The 20,350-nt window shown below is 43.4% G+C and overlaps 1 protein-coding gene across 2 annotated transcripts in view; it reads left to right on the top strand.

Annotated features, from left to right (window-relative positions):
• Window positions 1–19,939, top strand: part of GAREM1 (GRB2 associated regulator of MAPK1 subtype 1) — a 106,417-nt gene extending 86,478 nt beyond the window's left edge. For both annotated transcript variants that reach the window (XM_055705488.1, XM_055705489.1), the window contains 3 exons: window positions 3,582–4,760; window positions 9,986–10,152; window positions 13,706–19,939. In XM_055705488.1, the coding sequence (XP_055561463.1) occupies window positions 3,582–4,760; window positions 9,986–10,152; window positions 13,706–14,615 (2,256 nt within the window). In that variant the 3' untranslated portion in view covers window positions 14,616–19,939. The remainder of the gene's footprint in view (window positions 1–3,581; window positions 4,761–9,985; window positions 10,153–13,705) is intronic.
• Window positions 19,940–20,350: the final 411 nt, after the last annotated feature.

Raw genomic sequence — 20,350 nt, forward strand, 5'->3', positions numbered from 1 at the left:
AAACTTGCAAGCGATTCATAGTACTTCACCTTGAGAATTAGTGCTTTAGTCCTCTTTTTCCCCTTTGCCTTGTGGACTGATGCCAGCCCTATGAGGGTACAAGCCTCAGCTCTGAGAAGGTTTTCTTCTGTTCCCCCTCTGTCCCCAGTACACACAGGCTGTGCACCACAGTGTCTTGCACTGGTCATGCACTGCTGTGGCTGCCCCTTTCCTCCAGCATCTGGTGCGTGGCTTGAGTAAGAAAGAAGCGGACCTGCTGCTTCATACCTACGTGGATGCACCTGCTAGAGGGTTTCTGCTCTGAAAGGAGCATGGATAGTGAGCACCATTGCCTCACAGTGGCCTCAGGAGCTGGCCTGCCTGACATCCCATGTGAAGGGATGCTTCATGTTAGAGCTCTGCGGTATTACCTGTCATGTTTTGGGTCAGTTTTGGAACACTTTGATTTATTTGAGACATCCTTAAACAGCACTGAAGCCAGTAGCTTTTTAATGTAGCAGTCAGGGCATAGTGCCTCTCGGCTGAGAGGGAAAATGCACATATGCTAACATGAAGAGTTGTACTAGCTGATTCTTTGTCTTGGGAGGCACATTTATAAAAGAAAAATGGGATATTGTCTTACTGAATTTAGTCAACTTCCTTTAAAAATATTTGCATATTTTTTTCTGCTAATAGCTCTCCTGAAGACTCTTTCTATTTTAAAAATCTTTACCCATTTTTTGTGACCTGTAAAAAAAATAAAAAATTAATGTGGTATGTATTATATAAATGTGTGTAGCGCTATGACTGGTCTCTTGGCTTTAATAGTAAAAACCTTATGTGGTAACTATGAATCAGACTTAACAGTTAAAAAGAGCTCTACCAAAAAAAAATAAAATTGAACTGTATATCTGAAGTGAATGAAATGCTTGCATTAGTCTAATAAAATCTAGCAGGTATAACAAGCAGTATAAAGCCACAAATCATCTTTATAAGGAGTTTCTATGTGTCCAAGTGATTAACAACTTCTACTTCAAAATATAACAAATTAGAACAATTGGAGTCCAGGATAGGCTATTGTCTCAGGTGTTACCAAAATCTATTTTTCTGAGTTAACCTTTCCTTAAACAAAAGAAACTACGTACCTGAGCTTTCCCCAAAGAACGCGTTTCCTAGATAATCATTCATTGTTTTCCTGATGGCTGTATTCTGCGGTAGATGTAATTGGCTTCTGAATGTTATTGAATTTGTGGGAGTCTTAAAATTTAAAACATAACCCTGTTAGGTTAATTTAAGACTTAACCCACTGCTGTAAAGGAGCATAATCATAGAATCATAAAATGGTTTGGGTTGGAAGACACCTTAAAGATCATCTAGTTCCAACCCTCCTGCCATGGGCAGGGATACCATCCACTAGAAACATGGCATGATTTTTCTTTTGTTCCAGCACAGTAAAATTCAGCCTCATTTCACCTATTGTTATCCTATAACTGTATTTAAAAAAAAAAAAAAAAGTTTCCCAGATTTTTTTAATTGATAATAACTGTCTTTAAATGTGCCAGTTGAATCTAAAAATCCATTTACTGTTTGGCTGGTTGAAATGGATGCCATTAACAAGCAGCTGCTTCATGAGATCTTTGTTGTGAAGCTTGGCCAGTTAGTTACCTCTGTGGTTTCACATCTGACCCATCATTTCCTTCTACAGTGGCTTGTTTGTTTGTGAATCACCAGGGATCTGCGAGTTGGCCAAGCGGGAGCTCCCACAGCCATAGGCTGTGACACCTCCCTCGCTCCAGCCAGTGTCCCACAGGAAGAGAGAACAAGCTGTAACTGCAGCAGCTCAGGTTAAAATATCTGACAGCGTAGCTGGCGTTGTCCAAAGAAGCCATCTGTGGGGACTTGTTGATACTAGAAACCGGTATTCTTACGGAACGCACCCTCCCAGAAAGAGAGGGTGGGAATGAATGGTATATGCACAGAGCCCTGTGTGTCCTCAGTTCTCACCAGCTCCACCGAGGGCAGGGCTGTGTGGCCGCAGCTCACAAGCAGTGCTCTGCCGCCGTTCTGAGGAGAAACCAGCAATGAGTGTCACACTGGTGTTAGCCGCACAAAAACCCAAGCACTTTCCTTTCATGTCGTGGCGTTTCAAAATGCTGTCTGGGCAGCAGTGTGAACTGTGAATGAGTATTACGTCCCATAAATCCTAGTAGTTTCCTGGATTAGACCAATTAGTGTTTGTTTAGATAATTCAGGGCTTGGAGGACTTCCTATGCGGAAGCCCCGAGACTGAACGGCTAAGGCGGCACACCTCGGCCGTGCTGCCTGGGCGTTTGCGCTGAGGGGCTCACAGAAGATAATCACACCTCCACAAATATGGGTGAATTGCAGATCACATCTTCCAAGGGGATGCCTTATCTGCAGCACTTCTCAGTTAATAACTGATTGGAATTACAGCCTTGATTTCATGCAGTGGCTGTTCTGTGATGATACTGGAGTTTCAAGCCTGATATTTGAACTGCACACAGCTCCGTGAAGTCCTTAGGGGTTGCGAAGGTGAGGAAGGGATGTACAAATTTAGCATATGTTTTCCTTTGCAATTTTTTTAGTGTGTTCAATATTTCCAAATAAAATGGTCTGTAACAGACCAGTAGCGTTTATCTGACACATCTTCCTTTATGAGCAGATTGCTGCTGCTGCTGAGGAAGAACTTGGTGGGTTCTGTTAGGTCCCTGAAAAGGGCTTTTCACATTAAACCACGCAAATGTGAAGTAGAGCAATCTTTTCTGTAAAGAGTTATTCTAATCTTAAGGAAATAACTTCAGGAACAAATGAGCCTTGGACATCTGTTTTGCTTTTTGCTTTTTTTTTTTTTTTCTCCAGTACAACTTCCATACTAGAAAAGCACACACATGGCTGTGCATATGTTGTTTAATCTCTTAAATTGCAATTGTGATCAAAAAAATGGGGAAGGAAGTCTATGACTAGGAGAGCAAAGCAGAGGGGGAGTTATGCATGTGGGGTAGACAGATATCCTTGACTTCTTCAAGGAATAATGTCATCTGTCATTCCGCCTAGCCTGGAAGAGATTATATCAAAGGGATATGCTTCATCTATAGTGATGACATCATCTTTTCTGTTCCTCGGGGAGCTGAAGATGGTGAAAGAAGAAGTTTGCTTCCCTCAAGAGCCTGGTGAATAAGTTCCAGCAAACAGCAAAAGCAAGGGGACGGGAAAAAGATACCCAAGGGAATCCAGATTTGCTCTGTCATAGCTGTATGGTGCAAGTGGCTGTTTGAATTGCTGGGATATGTGGATTTGTCCTTTCTTTAAAAACTGGTTATGTTTTTTCTCATGCCTTCTTTGGCAGTTTCAGGTGGTTGTTTCCCCTCAAGTAAGATGCAGGAATGTGCAGAACAATAAAAAAAGTTCATATGGCCAAACTTCAGGTTAAATACATTGTGCTTAACTACTCAGCTCCTCAAATAAAGTGAGTTTAGTTTCTCCCCATATGTGGTCTTGTAAGTTCAGTCTTAATAGATTTGATATGATTTGAAGTATTATCTTCAGTGGGGGAAACCAAACTTTTTGTTATTATTTTGCAGGTGGCTTCAGGTGAATGCAATGAAGACACTGAGGTTTACAACATTACCCTTAGTACTGGGGATGAGCTCACTTTAATGGGGCAAGCTGAAATCCTTTATGCAAAATCTTCTAAGGAGAAGTCACGACTCAACACTATCTTCAAAAAAATTGGGAAACTCAATTCAATTAGTAAGCTAGGCAGAGGCAAAATGCCCTGCCTCATCTGCATGAACCACAGGACCAACGAAAGCATCAGTCTCCCTTTCCAGTGTAAGGGCAAGTTTAGCACTCGCAGCCCACTGGAGGTGCAGATGCAAGAAGGTGAGCATACGATTCGCAATATAGTAGAAAAAACCAGGCTGCCTGTTAACGTGACTGTGCCGAGTCCTACACCAAGAAACCCTTATGACCTGCATTTTATCCGTGAAGGGCACAGGTACAAGTTTGTCAACATTCAAACAAAGACTGTGGTGGTTTGTTGCGTGCTTCGCGGCAACAAAATTATTCCCATGCATTTTCCCTTGCACTTGACGCTTCCGAAATTTACTCTACCTGACAGTCTGGTGAAGGGGGAGCTGTGGCACGAATCCCTCATCCAGCATTGGTTTAATATATGCCAGGAACAGTTTGACATAGATGAGTATTCCCGTGCCGTGAGAGATGTGAAAACTGATTGGAATGAAGACTGCAAGAGCCCGAAGAAGAGCCGATGCACGGGGCACAGCCACGTGCCCAACTCCCTCAGCTACGCACGGGACGAGCTGACGCAGTCCTTCCACCGGCTCTCGGTGTGCGTCTATGGAAACAACTTGCATGGGAATAGTGAAGTGAACCTCCATGGCTGCAGGGACTTGTGTAACGAGTGGGCGCTCTTCTCTCACGATGCTCTTCAGTACCAGGAGTCTGGTGACAGTAGCAGTGATTACCTTTTTCCTGAAGTTAGCGAAGAATCGATGTTTCTGCCTACAAAACCAGAACTTCCTTATGAAGAGCTGTGGTTGGACCAAGGGTCTGGAAAAGCTGGTGAACAGCCTCTCTCTCGCTCGCTAAGCGAGAAGAACAAATGTGACAACTCCAGAGGGTCTTTCCGATCAAAGTGTGGTACCGCATCTCTTCCTGTGCCTGCAACTGTTGGAGCAACCACAAAGTCTTCAGATGTTTCCCTACCTCCACCTCCAGTGCCTCCCAAATCTGAAGCAGTAAGTCAGTGTTATTTATATTGGTTTGTTTCTTTTTTTAGCTGGTGAACTTTGCTTGGGGATGTTTTTTAGGGAAGACTTGGGAGCGGGGGCACATGGAGGGCAAGGAGATGGTGAGACTTTTTGGGCTGTGCAACTTTCCAACTAGTTTCCTACCAAGTGTAAGTCATGTCCTAAAAATCACCGAAGTATATTTAATATAACTGATCTAGTAGCTTAATCCTGATACTTTCTGGATTTTTTAATTTTTTTTCTAAGTAGTCCTAAATCCTTGTTACTGTGTAGTGTCCAGTGCAGGGCAGCGTCAAACTTCTGTGGGGGAACTACCAGTTATATTCACCATGTGATCCCTCACTTCACTAACATGAATGCATTTGCTTTTTAGATTCTCAGGGTTTCTGCATTCAAAATTACCAGCTTGTATGGACAAGTAGTTCTACAGCTTATACAGCATGTTCATTATTATGTCCTTGTGTTAGTGTTTCTGGGGGTTTTTTGCTCACACAAACAAGGTCTAAGAATTGCCGGGTCACTTCCTTCCCTTGCTTTCCACATCATCTCTCCGCACGGCCTCCATGCTTTCTCATATTTTCTGTGGCTGAAGTGTGTGGGGCACCACCCCACTTTGAACAGCCTCAGATCACCTTGGGGTGTGCATCTTCAGTTAACAGGCCCTGATAATGATGACAGCTAGAATTGTTATGGTTTTGAAGTGTTTGTTGGTGTGGGATTGTCCTGTCTGTTAAGGAGTGTGTGGCAGATTTTGAAGACTATAAAGTGTCGTTGTCCCCAGGGAAACTGTATCAAACTAGACCTGAACTAATCGCTCTGTAGTGCTTATTGAAAGAAAATATGTTTAAATAAGAACTCTGCAGAGTTGATAAATGAGCCTTGTAGAGGACTCGATTTTAAACATAGCATGGTTTTGGTCCTAGGGTTTCTAATGAAAACTTGTGGGAGAAATCACTACGAATCTGAAATGTCATGGAGACTTCAGAGGCAAAAATACAAATATGTTTTATCAACAGGAGCTTATGTGGGCTGGCCAGAAAATCTACCCGTTGTGTGGTCACTTGACACAGTTATTTGGAAGAAAAAAAAAAAAGAAAAATTCCCCCAGGGAAAGGTGTCTAGGAGCCTTTAGCAAAATGTAAATGCTATGTACTTACATCATGTGACTCTTGGTGGATATTAGTATTTAACAAATCAGTTTTGCCATTTTTCTGGTGGAATTTAAATTAAAAAATCATTCCACTTGCAAGTGCTGTGGTATTTTCAAGAGCATGGCTGCACAGTAAACCGAGACTAATCTAAGACCAAACTGCAGCAAACCACAGTGATCCCATCCCTTTCCTATTGCCATCTAACAGTCCAGCAGCTTTGACTGTAGCCTTCCCATCATGATCCAGGTCACAATCTGGTTGAAAGCTGCATTTATTTGTGCTGGGTTAGCCTGCAGCGGAGTGCTGTGGAGATCCCCCTGGCCAGGCTGTGCAGCTGCTGGGGCGGTGTGGCAAGGGGAGGGAAGGAGGATGCCAGTGCAGACACAAAACGCACAACTGCAGCCCTTTGACTACGCTGCCAAAACTTCCCCAAAAAGCAGCTGCAGCAGCTTGTGCAAAGACAGGGAAGTCAAGACATTATGCGTTCGTAGTAAAGTGTGTTTATGTGTAATGTCTAAGTGCAGGAACCCACGAGCACTCCCTTGCCTGCGAGGTCAGGTATGCACTGAAGCTTTGGCCAGACTGGGACCAAGTACCCAGCAGCACCATACTGGGATGAGGTTCCCTGGCACCCTACACTGACGTAAACTGGCGTGGGGCTGGTCCCACCCTCCTCCTCCTTTCCCAGCCACATGGTCCTGGCTCCTCTTTTGTGCTGGCTCTGGCACTCCTGCGCCTGGGCAAGCGGCCAGGTCTGGATCTGGAAAATGATTAGTTTCCTGCTGATTTCTGTGAGCTGAACTGCTTCAGCACGGGGTCAGAGTGCCGGAGCCAGCGCTAGGGAGTGGGTGGGAGAGCGAGGGGGTGCTGGGGTGAGGGCAGCCCTGCTGGCAGGGGGGAGCCGGCCCCCCAGATCATGCCTGAGGCATGGGTGATGGGATGCTGAGGGAGCATCTGCACAGCATCGGTGTGGACCCTCACATTTGGGGAGATCTCATTGCATAGCAGCTCCCTTCTGGGGGCAGCAGGGTGGCATTTGAGATATAGATGTGTATGCTGCCTGTTAAGGTCTTTTTGAAATGTGCAATTTTGTTACGTGTCTTACATTACTGAGGTAACATGTGAGTGCTGTCAGCAATTTCGGTATTGCTTTCTAGCCACGTAGAAGAAAAAATTTCTGCTAAAGATAGTATCTTGCATTTAGGGGTGGGCAGGGGTTGTAACCCCATAAAAATAAAATAAAAAGTCTACATCTCCGTAGATGATGATAATATAGACTCAGGTTTGTGGCTTCCTGGAACAGCTTTGGAATGAGTATCAGTGACCTACTGAATTCATCAGTGGGCTGGGGCCGAGGAGATGTTTGCATGGTTTCCACGTAGGTTATTTATAGAATAAGTAGATCTCAAGAGCTGCTGATGAACATGCGGTTTAGTCATCACTCCCTCTAGAAAGATATTCCATAGATTTCTGTTTGAAGGTTGGCTGACAATTGTATTTTTGCATGCACTAAATTTTAAATGTGTGTACAGGAGCTGTTTGCAGGAGAAAAAAGGACAGCTGGGTATTTCAGAAGTTGTTCTGGTTTTCTTTTCTCTGGCAGGTTGAAGAATTCTGATATATCATGTATTTTCTAAATACCTTTTAGAAAATCAAAGTAGCATGAAGGCAGAAGGGGGAGGGAGGGGGGAAATGCTCTCTGAAATAAGGCCTGTAAATTAGAAATTGCTTCAGTCCCCAAACACTAATTTGCATAAAATCAGAGTCTGTTTTCCTGATTGATTTAAAGCATGTCCCTGATGGAGTGTGCTGGAAGTTCAGGCTGCTGTTGGCAAGGAGCATTGAACCACTTTGCATTACGCTTGTGGTCTTGCCAGTGATGGGGTGGGTTTTATCTGGGCAACCTCGAAAGCATCACTGTGACGGGCACCTGCGATGCCCAATTCAGGAGTGATGCCCCAGGTGCTGCTGGCAGGGCTTGGGCTGGCACCAAGGAACAGGACCAGAGGTCTTAAAATCAGCGTAGCACCTCACACCTTTGGAAAGGGGTCACTGTCCCCGTGTCACAGGAAGGAGTGTTGGAGGATGGGAGGACTCAGATGGTGACAAATAAAAGTCCCAGGACGTGCAGTGCAAATGCACTTTGTCTGTATCAGGCAGCCGTATGACATCTAGTGCTTCTGGGCGAAAGAGTGTTGTCTACTAAGAGCAGCAGCAGCCATCGAGGTGATCGTCGTGCCGCACTGTGACTGTTCCCCTCCTCTCCCACACTTATTTCATTGCTGTTGTCTTGGACCTAGTGAGGGTAGCTCTTCTCTGAAGTTTCCCCTTGCCCCTGTCAGTTTAGTCTGCAAAATCTCTCCTTTTATTCCTTTGCTGGGTTTCCTGAAGGCTGTGTCTGGCATCTGTAATCACAGTCTTGTGACAGGGACCAACTGGGACCGCAAAACGGTATTATTTATGGCCTCGTTCTGATCGGCAATCTAGGTCAGCAAGGGAGCTTGGCATAGTTTGTTACGCCAGCACCTATGAATGCCGGCAGTCTTCCCAGGAAAGAATCCCTTTAACCCCCTGACCGTCTGCTGTGCTCCAGGAGCTCCCCTGAATGGTCTCGAACCCCCATGAGTATATATATTTATTCAATAGCATGCAGTATTAACTTTGCATAGTCTGACTGCGGAGCGGGGGGGCGGGGGGTGGGGACACGATGGGACTGAAGTCCTTAGGCATTCTTGGGGCACAGCACTAAAATGGTTGAAGAGTTTTATGCCTGAATTCAATAACAAACATGAATAAAATTGATATTTTTTTTTCTTGAAAGAGCAAATAAGCACCCTTAGAGCAAGATTTATTTCAGTGTTTTATGCTGTCGGGCATTTCCTGTAATTTTGACTTGTTTTGAATTAGGGAAAAAATGTACTACAATGTCCTAGTCCCCAGTTTTCCATTTCAGAAAAGTACTAAATGGGTTGTTGCATTTTGAAAGCACTGAAGTGGATTGCAAAAGGTTCCACATTTATTTTGTTTTTAAATAAATTAAGTCACTTTAATTGCTAATTATGTGTTGCAGAACTGCTACGATAACTTTTAGTTCTGCAGTGTTGTTATCTAAGACTGTTTCAGACAAGGAGAACTTAGAGGTCTCCTCCTGCCCAGGGGGAGGTGGTGGGTCTTTAAAAATCCTGCTTGACAGCCTAATTCTCAAGAGCCTTGCTCACCTCTACCCCAACTAAATAAAGTTGCTCTCACAGATATGTACTGACGAGATTAAGATCTTAATTCCATCATTTTTTTCTATGGGGATGGATATTGATATTTTGCTCCTACACAGGCAGACTAAACTAGATGTCAGATAAGCAGTGCTAGTGTCATGTGTTTTACACTGCAAAGTTGGCTGGCTGCAAAAAGTAGACCTGTTGGCTGGGTGCATTATTTGAACAAACTCTTTTGCCCCCACCTTTCAACTTGCACGTTTTGTAGTTAGCCTTATCCTGGACTGCTTTGACAGCTACAGAAGGACAGAATCTCCAGATACATATGCTATTCCTGGGGAAAGGAGGCTGAGAACTATCCTAGAGCTTGGATGGCTGATATCACTGGTGAAGTCAGTCAGGAAACATCAAAGTCTGTTGAGATCTTTTCATTATGTAAGCTTGGTTTGTTACATCTAAATAAACAACACTAATGAAGTTTAAGCCTAATCAATTGCTCCTTACAAAATGTAAAATATCTAGAACAGTCTGTCTGATTTTGTTTGTTACTAGAAGGTTATATTACATTGTTTCATTACTGCTGCTTTTTAAATGAGTGGATATCAAACTACTGAAGAGCATGCTAAAAAAAGATTGCTAGTAGCTCTCCTGGTAGCAAGGCATTCTTTCGGACTACTTTATGACAGCCGCCTACTGTTGCAAATGTATATACTTAGCATAATTTTTCTCTTCTTCCTTTTTAATTACTTCCTTTCACAGAACAAGGCAGAACCAGATGTGTTTCATCTGGTTGAAAGTGCTCTTCCCCAGATTTTCTCACTGCTTACTTACATGTTCTTCTTTTGTACAGGTAAAAGAGGAATGCAGGCTTCTGAATGCTCCCCCTGTCCCACCGCGGAGTTCAAAGCCGTCCTCCACCAGTCCTTCCATCCCTCCTCGTACAGTCAAACCTACGCGACAGCAGACCCGCTCTCCTAGCCCTACTCTGTCCTACTACTCTTCAGGACTGCACAACATGTATGTGTTTGAGCTGTGAGAGCCCCATACTAGCGCTTTTTGAGAAAGTTAAATTTAGCAGTGTTCTTTTTGAAGGCGCTCCTTTATAAAGGCATGGTACTGTGTCAGAGTGGCTGACTTTTTATGAAATGGGCTAACCTGTCAAGTTATTTTTAAATATTCAAGAGGAAGCAAAGCTCCAGCAGAAACTGTGTTTTACTAGATAGGACATAGCAATTTATATCAAATATCTGCTCATTTTGCTATAGGCAATCTCACTGTAAGGTGGCACAGGTTGTCTATACGGAAAATCCTGTACAGTTCTCTATAATGTTGAAGGGCTTGAATCTTCAAACCAAAACATCCTGAAGCTAGTTTTCACATGGGATTTCAGTGCTACGTGCATGCAGTGCAACCAGCTCTGATCAGTGCGGCACAAAAGGGGCATGGTAATCCAGAAACGTGTTGTGCCAGCTGTATGGGATGGGTGTGACAGAGGACAGAGAGGCCAGCAGGCACCACTAAGTGCAAAGTAAGGTGGAGCAAAAGGGGGCCAAACAGCTTCCAGATCAAACTCACTTCAGCACAAACCTAATTCACAAACTGGAAAAAACACTCGCGCTAGTCAAAGTTGACAGTGAATTCTGTATTATGTGGCTCATACCTTTTCCTAGCAATGCAGTATTCTTCCTCTGGTTCTAGAAAGTATGTAAGACTTTTGAAGTCTCACCTCCTTTTTGCCGTGAATGTCTTGTTGCTGTTATTTTTAGTATCTCTTCAATGACAAGATACTACCTGCCTGGATATTACAAACTGGCCTGAAATGCCACTGAAATCACTTCAGCCTAGATGCAATTGGTGTAATAACTTATGCTGGAATTGCCTTTCTAAGCCATACTGCTCATTTGCAGCTTAGTGTTGTGTGTCTGATACTGATCACTCTAGATCAAGGCTGCTTGTTTGGTTTTTTGAAAGCCTGTTGGATAGTTCTGTCAAGGTCTCCTCCACAGGAGGCTGAGCGCAAGACCTCCCAGCATGTGGGGCCTGGCAAATGCTGCTTTCTCTCTTTGTAGCTAATAGTACATCTGCCTCCCAAGAAACCAGGAGAACAGTGAGAAGTAAAGCTTCTTGAGAATGCAGGAGGTTGTGGCAAGGTGGGCATCAGTGTCTTCTCCCAAGTAACGAGCCATAGGACAAGAGGAAATAGTCTCAAGTTGCACCAGGGGAGGTTTAGCTTGGATATTAGGAAAAATTTCTTCACCAAAAGGGTTGTCAGGCATTGGAACAGGCTGCCCAGGGAGGTGGTTGAGTCACCATCTCTGGAGGTATTTAAAAAGACGTGTAGATGTGGCACTTAAGGATGTGGTTTAGTGGTGGACTTGGCAGTATTAGGTTAATGGTTGGACTTGATGATTTTAAAGGTCTTTTCCAACCTAAACAAGTCTATGATTCTGTGACTTGTCTTGAACTTGACAATATTTACATGAAATTAATCTCCAGCTTGGGTCCAGGCCAGATATCTCTATTTTGGTAGCATTGACGTAGTGCTGCAGAGAAAGCTGCTAGAAAATCGGCAACGCATGGAGTAACCAGATTGCTGGTGAAGTTGCTTTTCAAGTCTTGCCATTTTTATCATTGATCTTATTTTCTGGATCACAGAAGGTTGCAGCCAATATTTTAAACACAAATAAAGCCGATATGATCTGTCCTTATCTGCCTATAAAAAAGCCTGATTCCTCACTTCAGCTGTATTTGAGATTTCTCTTGCATCCTTTGGCAGAGTCCCAGTGAATTAATTTTGGTGGAGGATGAATGAGGAACTGCTTTGGAAATGTTACTTTATCAGTTTTGGGTAATTCTGTTAATCTTTTAAATCATTAAATGTTTCCATTTCTAATATTGAATTAGAGAACAGAGACAGGATCAATCAATTTAATTCCTCTGTATCATTAGTTGTTTACAACTCCTCACTGACTGTCTTCTCTGAATTGAGCAACCTGATGGCTTGGTTTGTGAAAAATGCTTTGCACTGTGTATGTTAGACCAGTTGGCCTTTAAGCAGCCAGAAATGACCAGTTGGCAGTGTATCCTTGTTGAGGGGAAAAAAAAACCCCAAACATTTCTGCTATTGCATCTAACTGCTTTAACTGGCAGACTTGTCTTGGTGACATAAACAGGAAAAAAAAGTTTGGAGGGAACGGAATGGAGACAGAGGGATGGTTAGATAGAGGGAAAGTGCATCTGTTGGGGAAGAGGTTTATAACTGGTTTTCCGCTAGTATAGCTGATTTTAGGCATCTGTGCTTTGTGTTTGAGCTGGGCACGTCCAGGTTGGCTTCCTCTCTGACTCACTGTAAGCACACAGGGAACTAATTTTGTGTCAATCTATTCAAAACTATGCTGCTTTTCTGAAAGCTGCTGCCCTCCTCAAGCACTTTTCACTGAGCTGTCAGAGAATGACTACCGAGATTTTCTTGAGTAGTTAGTTTCCAGGAGAGAGAGGTGCGTAATTAAAACTTTTTTCAACTGTTGGTTTCAGTCTGTTGTATTAAGTAAGGATTTTATAAATCTGCTAATTGTTTTTCCAGTGTTCAGGCTTAATTGGCCAGAATTCCAAAGGCCAACCCAATCCTTTAGACTTTCTCTTAGGAAGTGGCATAAAAGCAGCAAACATTCGCTTTTGATAACAGATTGCATGCTTTTGTTGGCATCTCAGTCTCTCGGGAATATCTGGATATAAAGCATCGGTTCCTTCGGACAGCCTGAGCTTAGTTTACCACCTGGAAGTAGGTCAGGGTAACTTTCTTTAGGTGCCTTTGAAGGGCGTTTGTCATCATGCTTTTTAACGACATGGACACACAAACAAGGTACTGTTGGGGCAAGCTTAAAGCTTGATACTTCAACGCATACAGCTAGGTCTGCTTACTCTTCCAGGTAAAACTCTTTCCTTTGGCAGTAAGCATTAACTTATTCTATGTTATTGTACTGTGCACTGGTGCAGTTTTTGCACTGGTGACCAGTGGGGCAGGACCCTGTGCCCATGCAAGTGCCGTAACAAATGAAAATTTTGTTTCCAAAAGGGCTTCTGGTCATCTCTGAAGTCAGTCAAGCTTGGGTCTAGTGCAATGGTTACCTGCCTCTCTTCCAGGCTTTTGCATACCATGGCGCACCTGTGGTATATAAATATAAAATACAGGATTAGAATGTCTCCTAGTATATGTGAGTCTGTTCCTTTTCTGTGGTGGTGTCCCTCAGGAATTTGGCAGTGGAAAAACTGAGTATTTGGGAGGTGACACAGAACTGAATTGAGACATCTACTTTTTTATGAGCTTGAAAAACCGAGACATGAGGCTTTGGGTATATCAGCATCTTGTCAGGCTTGTAGAAGGAGTAAAAGAACTGTCAGTGCATTATTCAAACATGTTGTTAATTCAAATCTCAAAAGTTCTGCTGGAGGAAAGAAGATTCTTTCCTTGTGACAGCCACCCTCTGACTCTGTCAGATGATTTATGAATATGTTCAGATGCTTTTTTTTTCTTTGTACTAATGACATCCTTTTTGCTTTGTTCCTTAAGCAATGTCACAGAGAGCGACACTAACCCAGCTGAGAGCACACCTGTTTCCTGCTACCCTTGTAACATGATGAAAACTGAATCCAAAGAGCCTGAGAGCACACTGCCTTTGGGAAGCCCCTCAGCTGAAGCTCTGCCTTCAAGGCTATCTTGGCCAAACCATTTTTCAGGAACTGCTGAAGGCCTGAATAGGACTGATTTCCTGCTCGATCCAAGCAGGAGCTACAGTTACCCCAGACAGAAGACTCCAGGCACGCCAAAGAGAAACTGCCCAGCACCTTTGACTTTTGACTTTGACGGGTGTGAGCTCCCGGCAGGGTACTCCCCACTGACCCCAGCAGAGTTTACGAACACCATGTCTAGCTGTCCGAAGTCAGCAAGTTACTCTCTAGACTGCACGGATGAGAAAACTCTGGGAGTCAGCAACGCAAAGCAGAGCCATTCGTGTCCTGCCTTACCTCCTCGGGCACCGAAGTCAAGTGAAGAGAAAATGGTTACAGACATGTGTCCCTTGCCACTGAAAATAGATGGTGCTGAGGAGGAGTCGAAAACTGGTTCTCCAGACCTCTTGGAAGATCAGTATCTCGTTAAAAAGGGCACACAGGATACATTCTCTGTGTCATACCCCTTCTCATCTCCCCTCCACCTCCAGTTAGCACCAAGATCTTGTGGGGATGGCTCTCCTTGGCAGCCACCCACAGACCTTTCTGGACTCTCGATAGAGGAAGTGTCTAAATCACTGAGGTTTATTGGTCTGTCAGAAGATGTCATATCATTTTTTGTTACAGAGAAGATTGATGGCAATTTACTAGTTCAGCTTACTGAAGAAATTCTGTCAGAAGACTTTAAGCTAAGCAAATTGCAGGTTAAGAAAATACTACAGTTCATTAATGGCTGGCGGCCCAAGATGTGATGCCAACTAGTTAGTAGTGAAACTGTGCAAGATGTGCTTGTTGCACTTCAGCTAATACATCACTTCCTGTTTTTTGCACTAAAAGCCCTTCGTGTAAATAGTAGTAGAAAAATTCTTACTATGCAGATAAACATTTTTGAGTGGTGAACAGATTTTGGTTTGGGGTTTTGGTGGGTATTTTGGGGTTTTTTTTTAATGTCAATAATAAAGGTAGAGAATCTGCAGAGGTGCCTTGTGCATCCCTAAACATTCGACAGCTGCTAAAAACTGAACACTTAAGGGAACTTTTACTCCATGGTCTGTTAAGACTTAGTCGTATTTATTACTGAACAATGTAATGCTGAAAGACACACACCAATCCAGTTTACAGTTTTGTGTTAACTGCAAAAAAAATGTATTTCTTATGGGGTTATTTCTGTTCAAATAATATTTGGCAACATGCTGTGACTTTCTTCCATTTCTGTAAACAAAAGCATGTTCAGATATACAAAAACATTTTAACACTACATCTGAAAATGTTAAGAATTGCTGTGAAGTGCCACTAATACACTATCCTTGCAGCATATTTTTATTAATGGTATCTTCCTGACTACCTGTAATGTGGATACATTTTCCATGTTACTTTGAGTGAAAACAAATGTTTTTAGAACAAGAGTTTTGCTTAGCTCATTGCCCAGAGGGGAGGAAGAAGGGGCACTTTCCTACTGAGCCACTCTGCCCTGGCCAGTTAGAAGTTTATGACTTGTAGATTTCAAAAGTTGCTTTTGTAGTCAGGTGGCCGGAGTAAGTAGCATGACTTCTGGTCGTGCAGCTTTCTCATGGGAGAGGCAGTTCGGTGCACAGACTCTTCTTTTGGCAGATCCTGCCTGCATCTGTAGCCTGCTAGCACAGCCCTTGCAATAGCCTGGCTCTGGCGAAAGGCACCCCCTTATGGTTCCTCTGCTGCTGTTACCGTGATCTGAAAATGTGCTGGATGTGCTGTCCTATTCCTGTGGTCGGATCTGTGTGGGAAGGTGACAGTACTCCTGTAGGATGCCTTTGAAATAAAGCATTAGCGAGGTGGGAGACAACAGAAACAGCACATGGCGTGCTGGTAAGAAGGGGCCAAGTGAGGTTTTGGGCCGTGCTACAGGAAATACTTGTGATGTTTAAGTTCACCTGACTTGTTTGCAGAGGACTAGGAGGATGTGGGTGTCGAAGTGGGAGGGACTGCAGCATTGTAAGATATGCTAATTCAGTTGCCCAGCTGCAAAAACTCACTGCAGTAGGTGTCATGCAGAAGTAGCAGTCAGAAAGGAGCACAGAGATGGGAAGGGGGCATTAGTCTGCCCCTGGAGACCTTTCAGATTTTAACTGCTCAGAAGGCTAGAAATAGGGTTAACTTTTGACAGTCAGTTGTTGATTGCTTGTAATTGGCAGAGCTCTCTGAAATGTGTTTAAATAACCCCAGGATCCCCTGCCTTTGTAGTACCGAATGCAAGGATTTTTGGATGTCCTCTGGAAAGAGGCAGTGGTGTCCATCCTTGGCAAGTGTGTGTGCCCAGGATCCTCATATAGTCAGAGCCAGGGATGCTGAAGCAGCTTCACTTGCACCTGCTGCTGAGCAGAGCCCTGGCCAGGTTAACACCATCACTTGCCTTCCTGACCTTTTTGAAGTACAAAAAAATCTTTGTTCATTGTAAGGCATCCAGTAGGAGCATCAAGAGAAAATACAGAGCAGGGACAAAACTGGGAGGCTGATTTGCCTGTTTTCTCAACCATATTGACTTATTAAAAAGAATTTATTTGCAAATGGAGTTTTCTGTTGCCTGGGCAAATTTCATGTCATGTCTCCATGTCGAAGCCAAGATGCATCATTTGCATCTTGCAATAATGCAAACCACCAGTTCCTAACCAGAGAGCAAAGCCCAATTGATGTGGGTACTAGAAAGCAGTGAGCCAAAAAATATCCCAATAGAAAAACCCCAAGAGTTCATAATCCTACTCTTCTTCTTAATGTATTGACTTTTAGCAGCAGATTAATGGCTTTGTCTGGATGCTTTTTAATTAGCATCCTAAAATATTTTAGCTGCAAGTAAGACTAAATCAAATCGAAGTAGCGTTCAGATGTGTATGCTTGTTGGTAGGCATGTGCAAGTTGAAGTCAGTTGCATTTTAACCCTCACTATGTCAAATGAGCATTCAGATTTGAAAGGGCCAGATTTTAAATGTTAGGTACTTTTCTTTGGTTTGCTTGGCTTGTTAATACCAGGTAAAACAAGTAAAATCTCTTTCGAGGGGGGGAAAAAAAAAAAAAGAAACCACCCAAAAAAGACAAAAGAAAAAAAAAAGGGGGAAATTGAGTCTTGTTAATATTAGCATTAAATATTGCTAATGCCCCTGGGATATTAACATCCCCAAGAAAATAGTGTTCTTTGACTACGGATGGTCACCTGTTCTGTTATCTCTGCTTACCTGCTTGGAATGTGTTTTCTCGCAAGCAGCCTGATGGAACTTGCATTCGTTGAGTGTGCTGCAGTAGCATCACATATGCATAGACCAAAATACAACTGGCCTGTTCAAAGGCCCAGAAATGTGCAATAATTTCAGAAGCAGAGCCTGTGTGCAGAAGTACAGCTAAAACCTCTAACTGCAGACTTGCTATTGATGTCCGTCCAGTTGTCTTGTTCTGCCTTGGCACTGCTTGCTTATTTTTATGCACAATGTTTTAGCATTTGACCTTTTCTTTTGCCCTTAGCTGCTGATCACCTTAATTTTTCAAGCCTTTTTTAGTGATGTATGTGTTCCTAACCTTTGCGTTGTGTAAATTGTATGACTATAGTGTTGAGGTGCCTGCTGTGATGCCCAGGCTGGACTGAAGCATCTGCTCTGGTGAAGTCAAGACAGTGATGAGCAATCCGGGCATCTGGAGTGTGGTGGCTTGGCCTCTGCACCGCTGTGTAGGTAGCCAGGCTATGGCAGCGCTGATGCCCATGGGAAATAATGTATTTGCTTTCCTCTTGAGCTTCCCTGCTGGGGTGTTAGGGGGTCAGGACTGTCCTTGGTGCTGTAGAAGACAGTCTGAACAGGATGGACTGATGTGAATGTGTTGGTATTATGGATGTCCCTGGGAATAAAGGCATGGTGGAACCTTTGAAATGGGACAGGAGCAGAGGAGAGCTTCAGGCCTGAGCAGAGAACCACAGTCTCTTTAGGAGGATGGGGGGTAAAACCTGGAGGCTTAAAATCTCTAAAAGGTCACAGAATGCTGCACTGCCTGCTGTACTTTGAGATGAAGGGTTACTTTAATGTTCCCACTGTGATTAAGAAGTGTCCAAACGCTCTAGGGAATATCCCTGTGATATGAACTTTTTACCAGCTGATGTGAATAGAAGACAGCACTCAGCATTTCACAGGACTTGCAAGCCGTACCAGCAAACTGGGCGGCGCCGGAGCATAGGCACTCTCTGGTGGGGGTCCCTTGCTGCTGAGCTGTTGCTGTGGGCTCTTGCCTGGTTTGGTGCAACCCAACCAGCCTGTGCAATGGGTGATCCCAGACAACTCCCAAGCTCAGCTTGGAGCTTAGCAGTGGGGGAAACCAGCCTGGTTTTGGAGGGTAATGGAGTTCAACCACGTTGATGCAAGCTGTATTGGTTGTCCTTGGGGCCTGAGAGCAGGCTCTGGCCCATTTTGTCTACTAATAGAAATGCAGCCATTGAGTTCAGACAACACGCATCATGCCAGAGTGGACCTAAAATCTCTTACTTTTGGAGGCAGTCTACTAAAATAGGCCAGTCCTACTCTTGTATTTCTTTCCTCAGATTAAATAAATGTAAGGCCTGTGGTGCTTGTTTAGTTATCGGTGTCTGAAGCTGTGTGTTATCCTCGGGAGTTTTTGTTTGTCTGGGGGGTTTTGGTAGCAAAAAATCTGGCGTGTCATTCCGTGTGAGCCTGTCTGTCCTGCACCAGGAAACACATCCTTTCTATGCAACAGTTGCATGGCAGCACAGGGACTGATGCTGCCTTCAGTGGTGAAAGCTGGATTCTGGCATGGGGGCTTTTCTGGAGGGGGACACAGAATTGCCTGGGGGAGGGATGGGGAGGAAGCTTGAGGAGAAATGCTTGTTTCCTTTAAATGCTCCTTGTGCCTAGGATTCAGGTTCTTTGTATCGCTGCCTGGCTGGCTAACCAAAGCTGTATTGAAATCAACTCAAAGTGCATATTTGCATTCTTATTCTTGCTGTATTGTAAAAATTGCCTACAGCTAGAAAATTAGAGACGGAAAACATTTGGTCCACGCAGAATTAGAAGGAAAATGTATTTTGAAGTATTCTTTCCAGCTAGAAGCAAGGGTGTGAAGTAACTGTGTGTTCAGAGGGTTTTTTTTCCAATACAACAGCTTTACTTGCCACTTTAGTGGACTTTATTCCACAACAGCTTCAAGAGAAACAGCATAAATAGCAATACTGTCTCAAAACCCACCATGTTTCAAATCTGTAAATACTTGAAGTGTTTTCTCCTATGTTTTCTTCTTGAATCAGCTTCTTGATTGTCTCCCTACTAAATTAAATGTGCTGGCACCAGCTACTTGTGCACTGCCCGGCGGGGTGTCTGCCTGCAGTGCAGGTCAGCAAAGCCCTGCCTGCGGGCCAGGCAGGGGGGACACCGCACTACTGAAAAGCCAAACACCAGCCCTCTGTGAAAGGAGCAGGGCTTAGCCCAGCTCTCCTGGCTTCTCTTTTTGATGCTCTGAAATTGCAGTGTTGCCACGTACAAGCTAGAAGGTACAAATGAAATCCTAGTCAAAGCAAGAGATCGTCCTTTATATTTGCAATATTAGGGACAGCAGGGCAGTGGGGAAATGCAGGCCCCTTGGTGAGATCTAGCAATAAATGACTCTTCAGTTGTTATGTCTTCAAATCCTAATAGTTCGGAGTTGTTCAGACTTTACCGTTTCTGTGCGTAATAACCAAATTTTCAGTGTGAAAATCTGCAGAGATCTGCAGAGTGATTCTCTTAACTTGGACAATCTTTGGAATTATATTTAAATTATCTGTTAGTTCTTAGCTCTTTAGATTCACTTTGGGTAGGTCAAAAAAGTAACACTTGGGACAAAAAAAGAGAAAGCCCCAAAACTTTGGCTTAGTACATTTCCGTTATAAAACGAAGCATGGTTTTTGTGGAATTCTGTGCTGTTTTGGGCTTTTGTGTAAAAGGCTGAAGGCGGATTATTATTTAAACCAGGTGCAAATAAATATCCCTGTAATGTATATGAAAAAATTTAAACTGCGTATTGTAAGTATATAAACTGTATATTAAAGACACTATTTTCATGGTATTTCAAATGTGTACAGAATTTGTTGTAATCAGTTGGTTGGGTTGCATGTATTATATAAAATGGTTAGCTTTCATTTTGTAATTTTGCTGACTTATCCTCTTGCTCATCTCAGTATAATTTGGAAATAAGCTTTCTTAGTGAATTCACAAAGTGAGATTGTGGTAATTGAGAGGAGCAGTCAGGCTTTTGCATTTAACCTCTCAAGACACATTACTTTTCCCTGTCTTGTAATTTCACTTGATCCCCTTCAGCAAGAGTATCAAGCTGTGTGTTCTCCGAAGAATTTGTTGCCACATAGCTCTCCTGGCTCCAGCAGACATTCACCTAAAACATTATTTTCCAAGCCCTCAGCCTATTATTTTTGTTTTGGAGAAATGTATTCAATTATAATTTGCATATGCTTTTAAGTGCAAGACCA

This window comes from Falco cherrug, chromosome 3, assembly GCF_023634085.1.
Source record: "Falco cherrug isolate bFalChe1 chromosome 3, bFalChe1.pri, whole genome shotgun sequence".
Classification (NCBI taxonomy): Eukaryota; Metazoa; Chordata; class Aves; order Falconiformes; family Falconidae; genus Falco; species Falco cherrug.